The sequence below is a fragment of the Hippoglossus hippoglossus genome, chromosome 2 (genome assembly GCF_009819705.1).
Source record: "Hippoglossus hippoglossus isolate fHipHip1 chromosome 2, fHipHip1.pri, whole genome shotgun sequence".
Lineage (NCBI taxonomy): Eukaryota > Metazoa > Chordata > Actinopteri > Pleuronectiformes > Pleuronectidae > Hippoglossus > Hippoglossus hippoglossus.
Window position 1 is genome coordinate 4,890,237 of NC_047152.1, and position 22,309 is coordinate 4,912,545.

Below are 22,309 nucleotides of genomic sequence, written 5' to 3' on the forward strand. Positions count from 1 at the left end.
TTTTTTTAAGGCTCGTGAGGCTCAGCTCAGACATTAACACAAGTGAGACGGTCTAACCCCACCAAACGTTGCAGTATCATTAATTCATGGCAGATGATCACTTTTAGTTGGAATTAGTTTGAGATGAAAGAGTTTCTATCAAGTTTCTGTCCACGGTCAGAGTTGGCTTGGACTTTCTTGAAGACTTTTTATCACCAAGCTGCTCAAAAAGAAGAGGAAGGACTTTACATGTCTTCGTCTTCACCCTCATTAACACAAGCTCTGTGTCACTGTCACTGTCATCATATCCGGTAAACGCATATTGGGATCAGATCTGGTCCACCCCCACTCCTCGGCCTCCACTCTGGAATGACACGTGGAAGCCTCAGTCTCATCGTGATGAGGAGGAGGAGGAAGAGGAGGACGACAGCATCTTCATCTCTGCCCTGCTCATTGAGAGTTTGACAGTTTCAAACAGCTGTTTCCTGGTCCTCTCTCTGTATCATCTGGTAATGCTGTCTGTTCTCCAGATAGGCTGCTAGCTCAGCGTCTTGAGCCTTCTCTGCTCGGTTCTTTGGCGTATCACCCTGAAGGGACACAGAGACACTTTCAGGAACAGACAGTTACAGATCTGTTATTGGTAATTCAAACTCTTTGACCTGCAGCCCAACATTTACAGTCCACATCAGACTAACTCAGCAGCAACATGAAAACCCCCTGTCCTGTCTGTCTTTTAGTTTAGTTACAGATTTGTATGGGCTGGATACAATTTCTCAAAATTCACAAACCATGTTTCATATCATTTCTTATCAATTTTATGCACATTTTAAATATACTACATTCGAAACTTGAGGGAAATGTCCAAATAAAAAAAAAATTGCAATTAATATCAAACTGCAATTTCACAGACACACAAACACCAGTAGTAAAACAAAAAGGTAGTTTAAACAAACACAGGTTCTTGCAGAAAACAAGGGTCAAAAGCAAGCACGGCCCAAAAAACTAGGTTAGAAGTACCAAAATAAAACTGAAGATCAAAGGAAACACTAGAGACACCATGACACTGGAACGGTAGAAGGGATAGACACTGACTAACTGACAAAGGGAAGCACAGAGACTTATATACACCGGGGTTGATTGAACACAGGTGAAACACATGAGGGACAGGTGCAGACGATCGCAGGACAAAGACAGGAAGTGGAGAACTCGGGGGGGAACAACTGAACACCAATCTAAACACAAGGCAACACAGGTAAAAGTCAATAAACCAAAAGAGTCCATGATCAAAAGCGATAGAACCCTCATATCATTTAGTTTTAAACTCAATAAAGACATGTAAGTTTGCAGTATCACTTCAACTGAAGCTCCTGACCTGTATCTGCAGGATTTCTACACAGCACTGTTGCCACACTGCTGGCTGATTGGATAACTGCATAAATTAGCATGTGTACAGGTTCCCTAATAAAGTGCTTGGTGAGTGTATCTCAGTATAAAGCGGGAGCACAGCCCACCGGCTGCCTCCCTTCATCTAAAGAAGCCTGTTTTTTGCTCTGAGCTGAGCGGTGAGTGCTCTTACTCGTACTAAAACTCCCCCTTATTACTTAAAACCTATCTGCTGAACAAACAGCGCAGAAGATTTGTCCAATTTGAGGTATCTTAAAGTCTAACGGGCAGATTGGCAGCGTGCTGAACACGCTCATGCTCCTCAAGACGTGGATTTAACGAGCCCGTCGTCTTTCCTCTTTTGACGGCCTCACCATGAGCGCGGTCAGACCTCCGCTAAGCCTCCGACAACAGCATCAATATGTTGTTCATTCTGTCAGACGCTAAGCCTTCGGGCTTTGATTCCTCCTCATAACAAAATGCGCTTTTGTTCCAGTCTGGCTCCCACTTGCCACAGTGACCAGTCTCTACTCGGCGCTGGAAACACACCGAGGTATTTCATTAGGCTCCAGCTGCCTGTGTGATAGTGAGTTTACAGGCCTGTGTCGACAGCTTTTTCCATTTCTTATTTCTGGATAATTGAAAAGTGCAGTTGTTGTTGAAGTAGCAGTGTCTCCGACTGATAAAGCGGAGATAATGAGAAACAGCTGAATGTGAAATGAAATACGCAGCGTGTGTCCTTGGAAAGAAACGGAACACAACACGTACTGTATTCTAAGCGGCTGTTTATGGGGAAGGGGCCACTGAATTTAGAACAGACACTAATTAGTTGGGTCCAGTGTGTGTGTGTGTGTGTGTGTGTGTGTGTGTGTGTGTGTGCGTGTGTGTGTGTGCACATTTGTCTTTGCCGTTTATTTGGAGACATTCCCAGGGAGAGAGCGAGACAGACACCAGCACAACACAACTGTTCCTGACGCCACAAGTTTGCATTAAGCATCCAGACAATGAGCGAGTATCTCAGAGCGAAAAATGTTAAAACCATGGTCTCCCCAGGTCATTTGTCTCTTTCTCAGTGTCTCTCTCTCCTCTGCACTGTCTCTAACTCGCCCTCCCTACTGTCTTTCTTTCCCCCTCTTCCCTGTATCTAGGTCACTGCTGAGTCCAGACAGTTACAGGAGCTTTTCTACACGGTTGAAACCTCCGTGGAAAACCCAACACAAACGAGGGAGGACGCAGCACCGCCACGCACACGGCGTCGCCACCAATGCCTAACTCTTAATTTCTGTGCCGTGTTCATTTGTTGGGCCCACAGTCACGTACAGTGCTCCAACTCATCCACATCCACAATGGTGCTCGACCTCGCCGAGCTGTACAAAGGAGTGTTCTCCATAAAAACACACACAAAAAAAAAAAGAACACTACAAACTTTTCCGAGGACAGCAACGTGAGCTCGGGGAAATAGTTCCAGAGTAAAATGACAGATGATGATAAGATGATAATAAATGTATGAATGCAGTTAGTTTGGTTTCACCTTCAAGACAATTTCACTTCTTTCTATGCTTCTTGTAGATGTCAATGTTCTGAGCTTCATCTCTTTCTGGTCTGATCTCTTTTTTTTTTCAGGTCAATACCTGTATGGGTTCTCTCTTTATTCAAGCGTGTGATCTTTCAGTTTGAGAGAAAGACTTCTTGATTTCACGTTCAGATTTTGTAATGCTTTCACTCGAAACCCTCACAATCGCCGACTTCACACTTGGCTGCAAAAAACCATCCCAGCGGCTGCAGACGAAGTTAGAAGAACTTCATCGTGCACAAAAGAAAAAAAGCAGGAATCCAATCTCAGGTGCCCGGTTACAGGTCACCACACCCGCACAGTTTCAATGCACAGGCAGATGGAGATGTTAACCAGCTCCAGCGATCCCATTTAGCCTTCAGCTGTTACTCTTGGCCTCAGTGAACAACCCGTGTAGTCGGTGTAAAGCTCACCCAGGAGCTGCTTTCTTCTTGTGTACAAGGGTAAACGGCGGTCGAGCCTACCTGCAGGTCTGTTTTCATCAGGGACGCCCCCGCTTCCACCAGATAATGACAGATGGTCCTGTGGCACAGAGACGCAGCTCGATGAAGGACCGTCTCCCCACTGGTGGTCCCCACAGTTCAGACACACAGGGAGAGAGAAGGAGTGAGTGAGCATGAGGTAACGGCGGCTCACGTCTTCCAGGAGTCAAACGCCACTGACAGGCGGGCGCCCCGCTGCTTCTGTTTGCTTTCTGATGTTTATTCTCTTTAAAATTTGCTTTACTAGTTCAGCTGCCCCGGCACATATAGACAGAGCAGGGCCCAGCGGCGCTCTATCAAAGCTGCTGCAGCAGTCACACAGCGAGAGTTTCTCCCATGTCCATGAAACTATTTGAATTTATTGTGACAGAATAAAAAGAAAAACTATTTTAAGATAGGCACTTTAAAACCTCTTTATAATTTATTCAAGTTAACATTAAATATTTGATATTGTTGCACGGTTTAGATGACAACAGTAACCATGACGGCACTTACTGAAGTTTTTCCGTGACATCCAGCAGGTCGTTTGGAGCTGAAAGACACGAGGATCACACTGTGAGTCAAAACATCTGCTCTTACAGGATTTATCAAATTATACGTGTCCTCTCTCCCTTGAATTCTCTGTGTCATGTTGTCAACTTCTAATCAGTGTGATGGGGAGCAATGATTATTTAGCTGAGACAATGTGATTTATTCTGCCTTCAAATGGAACTCATGGGCTTGTAATGATGAGCGTGTGAAGTCGTGTACACAGCGTGAGAAACACTGCTGCTAGGCAACAGCAACATGGACGCTAATGTTAGTTTCTGTTGGAGTCTAGGAGCCACGGGAGCTAAATATTTAGCAAGCATGCAGTCGAATGACATGACATCCATGTTGTGAAATTACAAAGAAAAACTTTATATTAACCAATTAACCCTTTTCTGAAAACATCCATTAGATACAGTAAGCACGGCCCCATTTGAAGGCTGTATGAAAGTTGATTGTATATATTTTCTTTTCAAAGTTAAAATGTATTTATCTATTGATAAGCGATATTGTTGCTGCTTAAATTTTTTCGGACCAAGGACAATTCTTTCCTGGTTTCACCTCTGACATGTTCACATCTAACCAATCACAACCATCACATTTTGAAGAAGCAATAAAAGAAAAGCATCTTCCTCCTCTATCCAGTCTGATCAAATATATTTGTCGATTTATTCAATAAATGGTTATGTGGTAATCTGTAATTCACAATGGACGCTGGTTTGCTGCCGTTACCGTTGTCCAGGATGTAGCGGACCGTCTCTTTGCTCCCCGTGCTCACGGCGTGGTGCAACAAGCTGCAGTCCGATTGGTCCAGCGCCGTGAGGTCCGCCCCCTTCAGGTGCAGCTCCTGCAGCTTTTAGTGAAGGAGGGTCAGATGGGCTTTGAAAATGAAAACAAGATGCAAGTGTCGAGGCAACATTTTTGACGGACAACTACAGAGACACAGAAACATCTCTCCTCTTAAAGATGCATCAGGTTGTTTGGCCACTATCTGATGTGTGATCCTATAAAGCTGACATGCTGAATGTGCTCTGTGTGCCCTGTTCACTCTCCTATATTAAACTGTATGTGCCTGCAGTGTGGTGCCGAGCAGCAGGTGTTTTCCAGTAGCCTAGAGCCTCGGGCCGAAACGATGCATGTCGGGGATGAGTGTCGAAACGCAAGATGATGGATTGGGTTAATGAAACTGTTACTCACCCCCTTCACATCCTTGTTCTTCACACACTCAATCAACATCTCTGGCAGGAGAGAGACAGAGAGGCTGTTAGAGAGGAGTTGTCATGATGCCAATGCAGTTTATGGTTTAAGAACATGTATGAGAGCTTCGTGCGGATAAATCAGGGACAGAACAACAATCTTTTGAGCTTAAGATAACAAGAAGTCACAGGAAATGATGGCAGGTTAAAGAAAACAACACACACACACAAAGTATTAGTCCATGCCCTCAAATGAAACGTATCTTGAATTCTATTGCGACAGTGAAAGCAAAGAGCGAGCTGGCCAGAGGGATAGAGTGTAACTACGCCTTAAAAAGCCCTAGACAAGCCTGAAAGCATCAAACACCCGATGGTGCGTTGCCACGACAATACTATATGATATTATATTATATCATATTCTTGTTAAAGCTCGGCATCTCTGTTTGAATTACTTATCTCACATTGATTGTCCTATACTGTAACTGATTGCTTTCTAGGAATAAAAAAAGAAATGCCAAGTAACAGATATTGCTAAAATGAATATAGTTTACAAACTTAGTTGCTTTTTATTTCATTTTATTTAACCAGGAAGGGACCATTGAGATAAAATATCTCTTCTACCAGGGAGTGCTGGTCACACAATGAAATAAATAGTTTCAATTATAAATACAAGAAGGGATAAATAACTAATAAATACAGCACAAAGGTGAGACATAAAAACATACAGGAATAAATAACAAAATGCTAGTTTATTATAAGGAACACTGTAGTCTGTATAATACAAGGGTCCTGTATTAAATCCCCTTTCATGTAGGGAGGTAATGTTCTAATTTAGCTGTTTGGCCGAGGAGCTGATTCAACTGGATGATCCACTGAGGTGTTCCCATTATTTTGTTCACCCCCTCTATGCCATTGGGGGCAGGTTCAAAACATCCCCGTGCAAACGCAACTCAATTTAACACAACACAGCCTCCACCTGCCAAAAACAGCATCATGACTGCAGCGTACAGGACATCCTAATCCACACCACTTCACACACACACACACAGACACACACACACAGTGCTCATGTCACTGAAACACACGCCGCGTGCTCGTATGCTGGAACACATTGAAACACAGGCTGTGTGTACGGCTGAAGCCAGGCTGGGATACGAGATGAATGTTTATTAGGCTGACCTCAATACTCGCTCTCACTCCTTCTCTCTCTAAATAGCTGAGTCCTAATCCAGTTATGTTAGGCTTAGTGTGTGTGTGTGTGTGTGTGTGTGTGTGTGTGTGTGTGTGTGTGTGTGTGTGTGTGTGTGTGTGTGTGTGTGTGTGTGTGTGTGTGTGTGTGTGTGTGAGAGCGAGAGGGGGGGGGGGGGGACTTCAAAAAATCTCTAATAGCTTTTGTGGCTGCAAGACAAATCAAAAACAACACACAAACCACAAAACCCTACACACTCCCTGAATGTAGAAATTAAATGAATTTAGCCCAGGGACGGAATTAAGGAGACAGGAGAGGAGAAAGAGGAGGAAGAGGAGGAAGAGGAAGGATTTATGAAAACATAGGAGCAATGCATAGACCTCCCAGACTTATAAATTGGACACATCTCTCTGTCTCTCCTCCCCCTCTCTCTCACACAAACACACAGGCGTCACTTGCTCCGTTGAGCTCTTGAGTTTGATGCAGTCAACCTGTCTGACCCTTATGGGAGATTGTGCGTGTGGATTAAAGTGAGAGGTGGAGAAACAGAAGATGCGTGCGCGGCAGGAAGAAAGAAAGATAAATAAAGGATTCTGTAACTAAATCTGTTCCTCGGAAAACAAATAATGCAAATGAGGGAGAATAGAAACGGAGAGAAAGAAGAAAAAGAGTTGTTTGTTGTGTGTGAAGTTCAGCTGAGGCTAACACGAGGTCTGCAGCCATGTTTACAGTTTCTTTTACGTTCCTATTCACCGAGGGATTCCGTGCCACCTGACGTGTGTGTTCTGTATCACGGACAAGGATCCACACTCCCAGAATCCCATATTACCCTGAGCTGAACTTTAATGTGACTGTGTGAGTGTGTGCTACTCTGTGTTTGTGTTTCACCACCGAATATAAACTGAAATAACAAGGAGCCCCAAGGTAACAGTTGTATTATTGCTTTATATTGAATCCTGTAGTACGGCACAGAAGGTGAGTCCTGAGTTCAAATCCACTTTTAAAGGGCTTTATCATCGGATTTATATTAATCTTACACGGAGCATATATAAAGACTAATAAACACAACATGTCAACAGTGGGGTTTAAATCAAACCATACACATAAAGATGCACCTAAAAGACTGAGAACATGAAAAGTAACTTTGTTGTAGTAATTTATTTCAAAAAAGTAAAACTTTGACATATTCTAGATTCATTACATGTGAAATGAAATATAATTTTTTTTTACTTTGAAGATTACGGCTTACAGCTCATAAAAATCGAAAAAAATCCAGTTGCCCATCTCTAAATATTCAAATATTTCCCATGCAAGATCAATCATAAAAATAGATTACATTTAAAATTCAGAAATGTCCGACTTCTGACAAGTGAGTTCATGCAGTCGCTCCTTTAGCACAAATGACCACCTCGATGTGGCGTCGCGTCTGAAAAGACTTTGGCCCCCCGAGCGTCGGCCCAGGTCAGACACCTCTGAGGTCTCTGGTTCAGGACCTGATATGATAGGAATGTGACAGTCGTCGTCCATTTGCTGAAGACGTGTTCTCGATGCACTGACTCCAGCCTCAGTCCAACTTCCCATGAATATGCTTTGATGAGGAGCTCAGCGATCAGCGAGGACCTTATGTGACTTGTCCTCCGTCTTCTAGACAACTTTTAATATAAACACTGTATTTATACGATATAAATAGAAATGTACTAATGAAATATTGTAATATTTTGAGATACTTTTTTTTCCCAGCTGTAGGCCATCATTATCAAAATGCTTGACATTTTAGTTTACATGTAATGAGTCTTTCACTTTCTTATATAACTGACGGAAAATATGTAACTTTTTCATGATATGCAAATTGTATTAATTGCATCTGTCCTGATTCTCAACCAATCACATTACTGATCTCATGGCTCTGAAACATCTGAGCCAATCGCAGTGAAGTGTGACCACCACGGCTCGACCAATGACGAGCCAGGCCTTCTCATTGGCTGTGTTCGAGGTGGACTCGGTCTGACTGGGGGGGCGGATTTTCATGCGACAATGTGATATGGCGGCGGCAGGAGGGTGGAGTATAAAACAAACAGCCGTCAATTCGGACACTTTCTACTTCCTGTCGCGCATCAGACAATCGATCTAAAGTCTTTTCACATCTCAATTGAATCAAAGTACAGTTTCACTTAAAGACACAGGGTGATGGGTTAAGTTATATGAGGGGAAAGTTACACATAATAACTGTAAAGGTGTACTGTAAAAAACAAAACACAAAACCCCTCTAATCTATACCAAAGATATAGAAATATATAAGTATATATACACATACACGTACTTTCATACATGTGCTTTATGCCTTTTTTCCTGCATGAAAATGTTCCTTGTATAGTTTGTTTACCTTCTCAACAACTTCCAGTTTGTTCGAATTTAAGATTCAATAAAAAAAAAAAGTCAAAGATAAAAATACATTCTACGAGAGCATCACTTATTTTTACAACTAATCCGTTTTAACAGCTTGAAAATTTAAATAACTGTATAACGTGTGTAAACAAATAACTGCCAGAAAGAGAACGAATACATCACAACCTTTTTTTTTCTGAGAGAAATAAACAGCAGATAATGGAACTGGATTTCTCAGGATAAAAAATGTCAGACGGGTCATGCGTGTCAGTGAAGCTTTCAGCCAATCAGGGCGAAGTTGCGTCGTCACAGAAGCGGCTCCCCTGGTGCTGCAGTTGGAGGAGAACATGTTTTTAAGATCGCGTCGACACGCCGACGTTCTGCAGCGCTGGAAAAAGTCGGACAGTATTTCTAACCAGCATGCATTGTGTTGAGTCCAGCATGCATCACATTAACAAAGTCCAGCGCCTCTTTTGGGTGGATGGTGCAGAAAAGCATGATGGGAACTCAGCCATCACATTCATCCACAGCATTTGGAGTCCTTCTATGTACATTTTAAGCAATATTTTGTTACGACTGTATTTTCTTTAAGCATTGAGTTGAAAAATAAATTGGCAGTCGATAGTCGTTGGTTTGGGACTCTGCGATCACCTGTTGCACCAAAACACCACAGACGGGCACGGCTAACTTACAGGTGAGGGCGATACCAAAGGGTCGGAGCGCTGCCTCTTCTATCAGCCTTAAAGGACGATTATATAATAATGAGCGCAATCATTGGTTCAGATAATCTGGATAAACTGTTTCCTGTCGCTGTAATCCTAGATATTTGACTCTGGGATGTCTAACTAACACATTATGGACTTAATTAAAAAACAAGAGCCACGTTATAATTGTCATTATCCTTAAGGATGCCACTGTTGATGTGTTCACAATGCCTTCCCATGAGGCAGCTGGCTCTTTCAGGGAGCACAGCAGGACTGTTGCTGCAGAATGGGGCTGATTTCCACAGTGGCACAGGGAACTGGGTTACACTGGGCTCACAACAACCAGAGCTGGAATAAAAAAAAAACTCACCACCACGACAGACACAACTGGAGACAATGCAAGCGCAAGCGCAGACGCAAATTGCGGAGTGAAAAATGTACATGTTCCCGAAGAGAACAAAAGCACGGCAACACTGACAGACAGGGACGAGGGCTCGGGCTCGCACACACAGACTCCCAGCATGCACTGGGAGCGCGGGGAGACAGAAGCTGGGACGATATGTGTCAGAATAAAAGAGTTTGTCTGGAGGAACAGATGCTGTCTTACATCTCTGTCCCCCCACCTTTCAGGTTCAAATCAGGTTAGGGTTTTATCAGTGAGGGTGTTGACAAGTGTTCAAAGTGAGTGTGTGTGTGTGTGTGTGTGTGTGTGTGTGTGTGTGTGTGTGTGTGTGTGTGTGTGTGTGTGTGTCTGTGTGTGTGTGTGTCTGTGTGTGTGTGTGTTACCTTTCTCAATCTCTCCGTCGGTGTCGCCCGTCTTCTGGCTCTTCTCTCGTCTGTAGAGACAGCGAGACTGTCTAACCACTTCCTGTTTCTGTTCTCTTCCCCACACAAGTTACACAAACTACACAGACCCGATGCATCTCATTCCTCTCAGGATCAGTAGCTTTATAGTGTCAAGCGTCTCTTTGGCAAACTTCAGGTGCAGGGATGTTTTTAAAAAAAAAGAGTTTTCCTGCCACGGACTCTGTGATAGTATACATGGCCAACGGAGACGTTAACCAGCTTCCTGTGAGCCACACAGTCTGCAGTTATCAACAGTCTACTCTTTGTTGACTTTACAACCAGTAACCGGTCATGCAAAGCAACAACTCTTCTGAGATCTCTTCTTAGCAAAAATCATAAATCAACACAGCTATTCGGGGTTGGGCGATATGCTAAAATCTTCCAATAGGCCAACATCAGCTCAACAACCATTGTTTTACATTGTGAGCATGTGCAATTATTGAAGAGCTCTCTGCAAAGAATACAAACTCACTCATTTGGGATTATTGTGGCTTTTAAATTAGACAAAACCAGCAAGATTAAGGACCTAAGTGTAGTAATTTGTCTTTAACTTTATTATGGGATGTCAACTCCCTGCTCTTTATGTAAATAATCACGTATGTCATTTGTATTCGCCAGTGGAGTCAGGAGAGGAGTGAATGAATATATAATAAGCACCAGTTCCTAGATAAATTGAATGAATGAATTCTCGAGGAGGCACCTCATTATATTAACAAAGTAAAGCAACAAATCGACAAAAGAAACAACCAACAATGGACGCAACAATGAAACAACCGCTCTAACACACATCTCAAACCGTATTCAGCAGTAGGACTCCGTGTTTTCTAACGACTGACTCCACTTAGCTCTTTGTTGAGAGCTTCACACCGGTGTAAACAAACAGTTTGCAGGTGTACTGACCTCAGTCTTGGTTTAAAATCGGCAGCAGTGGTGTTGGAGCGGTGGATGCAGCCGGCCCTGCACAAAACAAACCAGTGACGCATGATGACAAACAGTAAGAACGGGGAGAAATCATCCACTGATAGCAAATACAAAACAGAAGAGTGCGTCAGTGCCCAGAAGCTGCGGCTTTTGAATCACCTTGTTCCAGATATCGTCTCCACGGCACAAGCTGACATTTGGTGTTGTCAGTAGAACACAGATTGTAAACGAAGATTATATAAGGTCGATACAGGTGCTGCCATCTTGTCAATGTCCTGCTGAATTTATTTTTATAGCATCAAATAACTAAGATTATCTTGCTCTCTGGTGTTCGGCAGGTACTTCAACCGAGTTAGTGAAAGCAGTGAGAACAACCTTTATACAGCTTCCTCAGGCTCAGGTCTATTATTTGTGTCGGCCCCTCTTTGGTTATTTCCTGGAACCGAACCAGCGTTCGTGTGATGTGGGGACCAGAGTCGAGGCCGAGTCTGTGTTTGTGATGATTAGGCAGCTTGGTGTAAAGCTCCTTTTAACACCAAACTGAGTTTCCCCTTTAGAAACCTGCTCAGACTCACCTCTGGTCTCAGCAGCGTGACTTTGTGAAAGAGCGTATTTAAATCAGTGGACGTGGCGACAGGTCAGGATCGGACATTAAGTTTCAGTCTGTTTTTCTAAACTTATAGTGCAGTGGCTCATGAGTCATGAACTCCATTAAACTCAACCAATGAGTATGTTTTGTTTTGTCAGCAGAAAATGATTAATTAATTAGCATTTTGTCTTTGTCTAATATACAATAAATATTGGCCGTTTTCAGTTTATACTCATAGAAGCATATCCATGTAGTAAACAACATGAATCTTCAATCTCTCAACATGAATCTTCAAAATCTTCAAACATGATATTAGGGCTGTTTAATTTTCAAGGTATCACTGGATGAAATAATAAATATGTTAACTGTATTTTAAATTCATGCTGAGTAGGCGAGCCACATATTTAAATTCATTAACAGCTGCCCCAGTCCAGTCACTTGGCCATCGTCAACTTATTGGGATCAATGCATGTTCAGTTTAAGAGTGTTGGGTAGAGTGTTTATTGAAAAGGAATTTAAACTCTCTTCAGAGTTGCATCCTGATTTGTAACTCTGGTCACAGAAAATGCAGAAACAAAGCCCTTTATATGTGTGTGTACTCTGAGAATACAGTCCTTGATTTAACTTTGATGAGTGGGAGGAATTTGGGGAATCATTTTTGAAGCAGGACTCCTCAGAGAGCCGGGGGTGGGTGGTACTTTTCTGTGCTTACGTCTTATTTCACTATACAACCAGCAGCTTGGACACGTAACACCACACGTTGAAGACACTAACCTGGTGAGTTTGCTGGCCACGGGCGCCTTGTTGAGCGCGAACGCTTCGGCTGCGGAGCTGTCGCTGTTCACCCGCTGTCTCTGAGAGCAACTGCAGCAGAACACAGAGGAAACGAAGTCAGTGAGGTGAGCTCGCAGCCTGGACTCAATGTTTCCTACACGGAGTTCTGGATGTTCACTGAGGCCTTCAGCCTGCAGACAGCTCGGGGACTGTTCTGTACAGAGGGTTTGATCCATGTGGCCTGTTTTAAAGGAGCCTGTTCTGCTCATTTGCAGCTTCCTTTTTGTATTCTGGGATTCCGCCGGAGCAGCTTTGCGTGATTCACAGTTCAAAAAGGTGCTTATTGGTTCCAAAGCGCCTGTTGTGCTGCCCCTCGGTTTAGCTTATGACTGAAATAGGTGATATTAGCCCGGGCCTGCTGAGGGGCAGCACCACCTCATCCTCTCGACAGGCTGGGGGTTCTGAAAGCAGACTGTTAAAACATGGCCCTGTTCAGACCTGGTATTAATATCTGTCCTGAGAGATCCGATCACAAGTGGTCCGCGCTAAGTACCCACATTAACGCCCGGTGTTAAATTGGTTTTCTGAAGTGTCTCCTGTGAGCACTTGTGATCGGATCCCACTTCCCCGCTCTAGATGCAAATAATCCCAAAAGGTCATTTGTGTTTGTGAAGACCAAATGGTGTTATTTTTTTTACCCAGTCTGAGTTTACGGATGTGTAGGAAATACAAAAACTAATGTTGTAAGGAAAACGTTATTGAATTGTTGCAAAACCAGTGTTATTTGCACGTTATACATAAAGTAAGAAACAAGGAAAGGTTTTTCAGGTCAATTTAATTCTTCTAAGACTTTTAAATGAAATGTTTTCCCATAATAAATGTATCTCTATTCAATAAGGGAACATTTTCACTTTGAAATCCCTTATAAGGTTAATATGCTGTGTATCAGGATGCAACACATTGACAGATACTGCACTTGCTAAGATGAAATGACGACCTTATAATGACCATATGTGAGGTAGATTTGTGTTTTAGGACTTTGGCGATGCATGTCCGCCTTCGAGCCTATTGTGTCCTTGCGCTCACTTAGTGGTAAAGCTTGGATCCTCGCTGGATAAAGAATTAGAGAGCTGAACACTGGGATAATGAGCCTGAGCGAGATAAAGGCAGGAGGAGAGAAAAGGAGAAAGAAGAGAAAAGCATTTCTTTAAGGGCATTAATGCAGGATGAGCTGAGGGAAAAGCAGAAATATATGAAATTCTCTTTGAATTTCAAGTACGTGAGGAAAGTATCGCAAAAGAGAGCCTTTGGAGAATTCCACCAAACTGCAACACTTGGAAAAATTAATGGAGTGAAGAGGATGTATATGATCGAGTCTGAGTGAGGTGCAACAGGTGTTCAGGAGCTTCTCCACCCTCCAACGACCCGTGGCCATGTTTACCCGACGAGAAACCTGTTGTGGTAACGACCGTCCTCTCTCAGGAGCAGAGGTGGAAGCAAAGTGATGCTGTTCTAACAACGCCAATTACACAGCAGTATCTGACTGCTTTATAATTACATCACGTCTTTCTACATAGTTGTTACAGGACATTAAACAGGCCTGTTTGATCAAATCAAGCTCCCCTATGTCCACTTTCAGGGGACCCCTCTATACCTTGGACCTTTTTGTGCCGTTTCAATTGTGTACGGGCTCCACATATGTACAAAAACTGACCAGGGGTTGGTAAATATATAATCGTTTAAAACGCAGACATCCCGAGACACCACCAATTGAAACTATACAACTATAACTATAAGGATCTCACTAGCAGAATGAATACGTTACGTCTGGTCCCCTTTACACCCTTGGAGATTTCTGTGGAGAATCTCCTGCTGCGTTATTTACATGTGAAAGACAAACTACGGAGAAAGTCCGGACCCAATTCTACGGATATTCTCTGGAGTTTATGTCTGAAAACAGCTACACAGTATAAATCCAAGAGAAAGTCGAGCATTTGTTTTGTTTCGCTCGACAAACTCGAGAATAGTGGAAAAACACACAGGGAAGTTATTTCTCACTCGTGTGAAACCTCCCACAATTAGTCCGAGTCAGGTTTTCTTTCCTGAAATAACCGATCGACAAATTCTCCGTCCTGTGGAGATCCAGACTCTCGCCTGGTCAGATGTTCACCTGACGCCGAAGTGCAAACTGACAGCATGTGAGGCTAAACTCATTTTCCTTTTTTAAAAAAACAAAATGTTTTGTGTGTGGGCGGCGTTCCGTGTGTTTGACAGAGAGTCAGAGAGAAGCAGAAGAGAGAGAGGTAATTACAGTGGGAGGAATAACATTCACCTCTGGCCCTGTGTGGGCACACTGCTGCACTGTTTGAGTGTGTGTGTGTGTGTGTGTGTGTGTGTGTGTGTGTGTGTGTGTGTGTGTGTGTGTGTGTGTGTGTGTGTGTGTGTGTGTGTGAGTACAGTAGATTGGTGTGACTCTGGAGTGCTCTGACATGTGTTCCATCTCTCTCTCTCTCCATCCACTGTTTTTCTGCCTCTTCCTCCCAAACCCATCTCTCCCTCACTCTGCCCCTGCCTCTCGGCCTCATCTCTCCTCCTCGTCCTCCCACTCAGTGCACTCAGCATTGCAAATCAGCCCGCCAACACACACGCACGTACGCACACACACAAATAGCCAAAGGGAAGTGATGTTGGGATCAGAAGGTTGTGTTGTTCTGCCTGTACTCACATTGTACCTGTTTATTTATTCCCTCTTTTGTATTCTGAAGACTGATCTTCCGGCACCAACATTAAAAAACAGTTTCATTTTAAATCCGCACGGGAGAAATATCGTGATCCTGAAAGTGTCCGTTTCACGGCGGAGTTGTTTTCCAGAGCCGGTGTTCGCCTGTTCAACTTGAGGTGACCGCAAAAGTAAATAACAGATCCTGGCTCTGAAGCAAACACGTAGCTGCTCGCTTGGGTTAATTAAATAAAGCTCCGCGCCCACTCGTGTTTACACTAATAACCGCCATTAATTATTGAAATGGCCGCAAAGAGCTCTGCTGCTAATGTGTGAACTTGTTACATCCCGTGATCAGGAGGGAGAGCAAGTCACGTTATCATGTTTAACGGACCAGTTCTCTCTGGCAGTTTGATCACTGGTCACGTTACAATGTGCAGTGATCACCTATTAAAAAACAATCCAGGCTAATGTGCAGTTTTCTGAGCTACAGTTGATATCGTGAGGAGACAGTAAACACCCACTGCGGTGGCATGTAAACTCGCTTCGTTGTAAATTCAAAGTGATTGTTCTCATAATTGCTTCGCTTGTGCTTTTTCCTTCTCCTCCACACACACACACACACCTCATCTCTTGGGCGCGCCAGTGATCGACCGATGTCATGAGCAAAGATGGAAGTATTGGGACATTGTGATATATATATATATATATATTCTAACAGCTTTTTAGGTTTTAGTAGCATTTGTTAAAATCCACAGTGAGAGAGAGAGAGAGAGAGAGAGAGAGAGAGAGAGAGAGAGAGAGAGAGAGAGAGAGAGAGAGAGAGAGAACATCACCTAACAGCTGCTCTAACAGGTTCCTGTAGGTGAGAATTTAATCTGTGTGAGAGTGTGTGTAAATATGGTTAAAAGGATTTAATATGGAGGCAGGGGATGAAAAATATGTTATCCACAAACACACAAACACACACACAGCAGAAAAATGCAGACAGAAATATTATCATTAAATTAATATTAATAATATGTATTTATACATGTATTTACATACACCTACACATAAACATACAGTACACACACACACACACACACTCATAATGCAACTATACAGTGTACAGTATGTGTTTTCACCTGGGAACAGAGGATGAAGATGAAGGAAAGGAGGAAGAGACAGGGTGAACAAAGACGTCAGAGTTCTGATTAGAGGGGCCCTACCTAAAAATGTGTTGTCCATAGTAACTTTTAGTTTGGGATGCAACACTAACTTGTGTTACATTACGGATGCATTTTGACACAAGTCGGGTTTCACAGACAAAAAGGCAGGGGGGGGGGGGGGGGGGTGTCAGAGGAAACAGGGAGTGGAGTAGCAACCAAAGACTGGCTCATTAAAATGGAAAAGTAAAGGTCAAAGATTGACAGTGATGTAAAAGTGCTATTAAGTCTGATTACAATGCTGCTTCGCTTTCCTGCCTGCTGGTTCCACTCAGGCTCCGAGTCGATATGATTGGTTCACGGTGAAAGAAAAATGTGTTGGGCACTATCTTTGCACTGAGCAGCCCCCCCTATAAATTATTACATCATTTGATCCTATAGACTCTCCTATAAGCCGAATACTGTTGTTTGACATAATATGTGACGACAGTAAATATATAAAAAGGGCAAGAATAAAGACGTAATATTACAAGAAAGTTGTTTCATACAACACACACACTAACACACACTAACACACACACTGGTTTTATTGTCGTCCGGACAGAATCAGGATTAACAAGTGATTCTTACCAGCTCTGTAATCCTCATCAGCTAGTATGATGTTATCTACAGGACATTTCTCTGACGAGTCTGTTTACAAAGAAGTTCTGAAGCCAAGTATCTCTTCCATCTGCCGTCTCTAACACAAGTGATAACGCACACTATCGAAACCACAATCGGAAGCCGCAGATCTGCTGGGCACGTTTTACACGGATGTTGCCTCACATCCACAAAAGCCTCCTGTGGACATCCAACCTGTTGTTTCTCGTGCTGATCAACAGGCGTGTCGGACACTGATTCATTAAAATCTTTCACTGACGCCTCCCTCAGGACTGTCCATCCCCTGCTGGTGCTCCCACACTGTCTGAAGCCCCCACATTTCAAATTTGGATGGACAGAATGGGATTTTCTCCCCTTATTTTTATTCAGGACCTGTTTGATTTCACATTCAGATTTCACTCAAAACCCTGCGCTCGCATTCAAATAGCCTCTGCTTGTGCTCAAACTGCGCTTGCATGTTCTACCTGGAACTTTATTTAGACCCTGGTTCCTGTGAGTTCCTGCAATGGTTCCACGTTCTGTTTCCCTTTTAGAAAAGCCTCCGAAACCTCCTATGATCATGTGTTCTGTCTGATCCCCCCCCCCCCCAACCAGGTTGCAGGTGGGCCAGGCTCACCAAAATACCACAGTGGATTTAGCAGTAGCCTGCAATCTGTGCTGCGCTGCAGGGTTCATGAAAAATACAGGCCGCGGTGAGACTCTTCTTCTGTGATGTGCCCCCATTTCAAAATGTCATCCAAAGTATCTCTGTAGAAGTGAGACAATCAAAGAGCCATTTTCCCACCATCTCCTCCATTTCGGTCTGATTTGGGATTCATTTATAAACGCTAGCGCAGTCTGTTTTCTGTGCCTGCTTCATAATCAGTTCACTCTGCTTTTCATTGGGCTGGTTAACAGGAGTTTCACAGTTGCAACCCTTTCCTGCAGGTGTCCATCAAACACATCTGCAGACTGTGTAAATACGTGATTTCCTGTGAGCGTTCACATTAGCACTGTGTCTCTGTGGAGAAGAGATAAACTGATTCTGGAAACTGGATTCCCTCTGTAAAATCACAGCTGCCCTTTTTTTGCCAGGGTAGACAGTGGCTTTGAAAATGTTCAATATGATACGATAATGTTCTCTAGCTTTTTTCAGGGTTAGGGTTAATCCAGTGGGGAGGCTGACTCACCTGCTGTTCACCAGGCTGGAGGCAGGGGTCGCTACGTCAAGACTGTCAGAGGGGGAGGTGCCTACTGTCGTGGTAACGATGAGCTCAGGGTCCAGGATGAAAAGCTCTTCCTGGGAGATCTCGGATACGTAGTTCAGATGCTCCTGATGAAGCAAGACAAACAGTTTTATCAGATATTATTCCTTAAACGATTTCTATAGAATAATCAACCTCATTAACCAACCACAGAAACATCTGGAGCTGAAGCAGAAGTCACTTCAAAACTGGTTTTCTGTCATATTTTCTTGTTTTATTGGCTACATTTATAATAAAATATAATATTATTTGGTATCAAAATGAATAAAATCCTGTATCACAGTTTATACACATAATACATTTGATGTTTTGGGCTGATCTATCAAATCAAATGGTTCATTTGTCACACTGGGACAAATGTCATTAAAAATGATTAAAAACAATAACTCTTATTCCTCTTCTACACCAGAAGTATCAGGTTTACACCGGCTTTTGAAAAGGGTGATTATAATTCATTTCCCTTTGCCAGTAGAGAGTTTGGCTTTCTCAATTTGAACAAAACAACCATGCTGGAAACTCTGAAGCTTTCTAACTGTCGCATTTTGCATGATATAAAGAAAACTAATTGTCGTTGCATGTTGTTCCCAAGCAGGAAAAAACAACAAGTATGACATTTTATAACTAAAATGTTCATGGCTAGTGAATCCTGGGTATTAGTGGGTTTAGGACTCTACACACCTCAGTCGTACTGTACATACTGAATATGTAACTTAAAGCTGGAGTCAGCTGAGGAGGGACAGACGTACCTGTGCTCTGTCGATCCTGTAGAAACGATCCGCTGTCGTAGCTGAGGAGACAAACGCAAAAACACACGCCGTTAACCACCAAGCACAGGAGACGACTCCCAGAGTTCATCGGCTTCTAAAACAAGAGAGTTGTCAGAAGTTGTTTATCTTCTTTTTTTTACTTGACAATCTAAAAGATCCCCCGCTGTGATGTGGAGCAGGTCTGTCGTCTGATACTACAAATGTGAGTCAACGTGTCACGGATCGTCAGCGGCTGCTACAGACGGTGAGATAACGTCACGCTCCTTTATATGCACCCATTCAAACAAAATACACATTTTTCCAGTGTGATTACTCTGAAATGTTACGCTAGTCTGTGCTTTAAAATGAAGATCGGGCCTGGTGCTGTCATCAGTGTTACAGCTCATATACGGGGGCCTTTACTAACAAAACAATGTTACAGTCACTGATCTCATACTTCGCATCTTTTACGTTGGCATGCTTGTTAAGCAATACATCCACTAGAGGGCAGCGCAGAGCCAAGAGTTCCTTAAAATAAACATGGCGATGGTGGATGTGGTTGTGAAAACGCATCCCTTTGCCAGGGTGAAGTAGCATCATATGGACGCATGTAGTATCTTACCAACCCTTAAAGGTTCATTGTGTAGAATTTAGTGACATCTAGTGGTGAAGTTGCATGTTGCAGCTGGTGTTATTGCTCTGTCTCGTCTGTTTTGTCCGTATCCAAGAAGATGTGCACAATTACAGTAGAAATGAAGAGTACGGGTAGAAGACTCTGTTCTTTCTCAAAAAGGGATATCTAATGTAGAGCATAAATGAGCCTTTAAAGGACCAAGACAGGTCAGAGGCTACAAACTGTGTGGCTGATGTATGAGGTCACATGGTTAAAAGAGGTCGTAAAGAGGTCACTTTAAAAGAATGTATGTGAATGTAAAGCACTAATATTGGTTGGAATGTCCCTGTGTAAACTTTTAACACTTCTCTCTTCTCGCAAACTCGGAGCGATTGTTTCTTTTTTAGTCTCAACTTCTCGGCGGAAATTCCACCAGGACTCTGCGCTAGAGGAGTGTGTGTGTGTGTGTGTTTAAAACCCAGTTTTTTTCTGTGTGATATTTTTGGTAAGCTGATATTAATATTCATGACTGTCACCAATAAACAGGAGCTGATGAAACTGTGCTTTTGTTATTTTTGAGGGGAGAACCACAAACAACTAGAAATGTGATTCAATGTCACTAACGACACCTGAACCACCTTCGTAGTCGTGGCCATCGCTGCTACTGGTCCTAATAACCCTGCTTCAATCCGAGCTTCTGCTTCACAGAGGTTTTAAACCATTAAATCAAAACTACAATGGATCCTTTGAGTATTGCTCAGACTGTATTTCAGTTTTTTGTTTGTGCCAGCCAGAGACTGTGTGTATCTGTTTCTGCCGGTCTGATCTAGTGGTAACAAGACTGAGAAGGTGGGGCCGCAGAAAAATAATGATCTGTGTGGGTTGTCACTCTGCCCCCTTCCTTCTCTCAGCTACTGATATAATGAACCTCATCATCGTCTGTAATGTGAACGATGGCTGAAGAAAGCCTACATGAATGCATTTTAATAACGAAAACATTTGCATGTCTTCTACTGACTTCTGCCACTTCCCAATTTATATTATCATTCTTCTTTAGCTGGTGTAGAGGTTAAGTCAGCCCCCCCCCCCCCCGCCCCCCCCCCCCGCCCCCCCCCCGCCCCTCAGCCACTGCCTGCATGATGCATTACAATGTGTCTACAAGTCAGTCCCTGTCCAGGTCAGTGAACTGCTGCCATTGACACGTCAGATGTGTAGTTGTGCTTATTTTTAACTCCACTTGGAGAAGTGCCTGCACAGTTGGTGCCCCGTCAGCGCAGTGGCCATACAGGCCGATGTTGAAACAATTGCAGAAGAAATATCGAAATGTCATATGAAGCGCAGAAAAAGTTATAATTTAACGAGAAAATAAGTAAATATTAAGAGAATTGAGAAAAGAAATCAGTGGAAAACTTGTGCTCACCAGAGTTTCATTCCTACTGGATCTAAATCTACAAAATCCCTTAGAATAGAACATTTCCTCCAGAACAAAAGAGGCGATTTCCTCCAAGTCTGTTTGGCTCTTTCTTCAGAATAGACACAGTTTTTCTTATAATAATAAGACTTTTTTGTGCCAAGTTTTTCTCTTTAAACGGCCCCAATACTGCCTCATAGAAAGTTACAGTCTATCTGAGTCACCCAAGGTTACAAAGTCTAAAACTGGTCTCATGAAAGTTTCCAAAATCTGATGGAATCCAAAGTGAGCACGACCCAGTGTTAGTGTGGTGTTCCTAATAAAGTGAGAGTATACTATACCTGCTTTCTGACCTCAAAAAAGACACAACAAATACAAAGAGGTAGATAAGTGAAAGCAAATCAAATTGCTGAAATTATCTTTTCTGTCCTGATAGTTCACAGATAAGAGTCGCACTGAAATGAAGAAAATATCTTTTCTTGTTATCTCTTATTATTATTTATTTGAAAGAAATCATTTTGATGTAATAAGCTGTGATCGGTGATTTTAGCAGTCGCCCAGGCAGGAAGCCCTAACTACCAACACAGGACCACGAGCAGACAGCGATCGTGTGGTGACGGATCAATGCTCCATCAGGATTTAGGACAAATTGTGTCCTCCGTCATTTCAGAGTGATGCAGTCGTTGCCACGGAGACTTGATTCTCTGTCACATGGGATGGATAATGGATTTGCAGTGCTTTCAAATAATTGTTTTTAACATTTTCCCTCATTTTAACATTAGTTTACATGTTAGTGTATTCAGTACTCAGGTGCCATTCTTGCCTGAAATCAATGTACACGGTTCCTGCATGTAACCCTACAGTGATTCATTAGTAACTTCCAGCTCACTTTTCATTTAAAAAGCTCTTTAACATTGTACAAGAGCTACTGAGGCGAGGGAGTCTCAGTAATGAAAAAAAATCCAATCAAGGGGAAAAGTGCTTTATTAAAAATGGGATTTACTTACAGTCAAGGAAACACCACTTTGGAGATAACCTCTGCGAGGAGAGGATCTTTGGTTTGCCGGCCTCCTCCTGAGTGACAGAGAGACAGAACAGTGAGATGCAGGACGGCGGATCAAGCGGTGAATACAAACGACCGGACCAACGAGGCCACTGCCCAGGGGCCTCTGATCGTTGGGCTCGCATGCTAACTGCTAATGCTGGTGGCTTTGATCAG

At 43.0% G+C, this 22,309-nt stretch overlaps 1 protein-coding gene across 3 annotated transcripts in view; it reads right to left on the reverse strand.

Annotated features, from left to right (window-relative positions):
* Positions 1-22,309, reverse strand: part of dgkza (diacylglycerol kinase, zeta a) — a 59,209-nt gene continuing 36,900 nt past the window's right edge. For all 3 annotated transcript variants that reach the window (XM_034603363.1, XM_034603347.1, XM_034603355.1), the window contains 11 exons: positions 22,098-22,164; positions 19,067-19,107; positions 18,246-18,388; positions 12,550-12,639; positions 11,166-11,222; positions 10,206-10,255; positions 5,143-5,183; positions 4,678-4,798; positions 3,913-3,949; positions 3,400-3,499; positions 1-566 (listed from right to left, as the gene is read on the reverse strand). In XM_034603363.1, the coding sequence (XP_034459254.1) occupies positions 450-566; positions 3,400-3,499; positions 3,913-3,949; positions 4,678-4,798; positions 5,143-5,183; positions 10,206-10,255; positions 11,166-11,222; positions 12,550-12,639; positions 18,246-18,388; positions 19,067-19,107; positions 22,098-22,164 (864 nt within the window). In that variant the 3' untranslated portion in view covers positions 1-449. The remainder of the gene's footprint in view (positions 567-3,399; positions 3,500-3,912; positions 3,950-4,677; positions 4,799-5,142; positions 5,184-10,205; positions 10,256-11,165; positions 11,223-12,549; positions 12,640-18,245; positions 18,389-19,066; positions 19,108-22,097; positions 22,165-22,309) is intronic.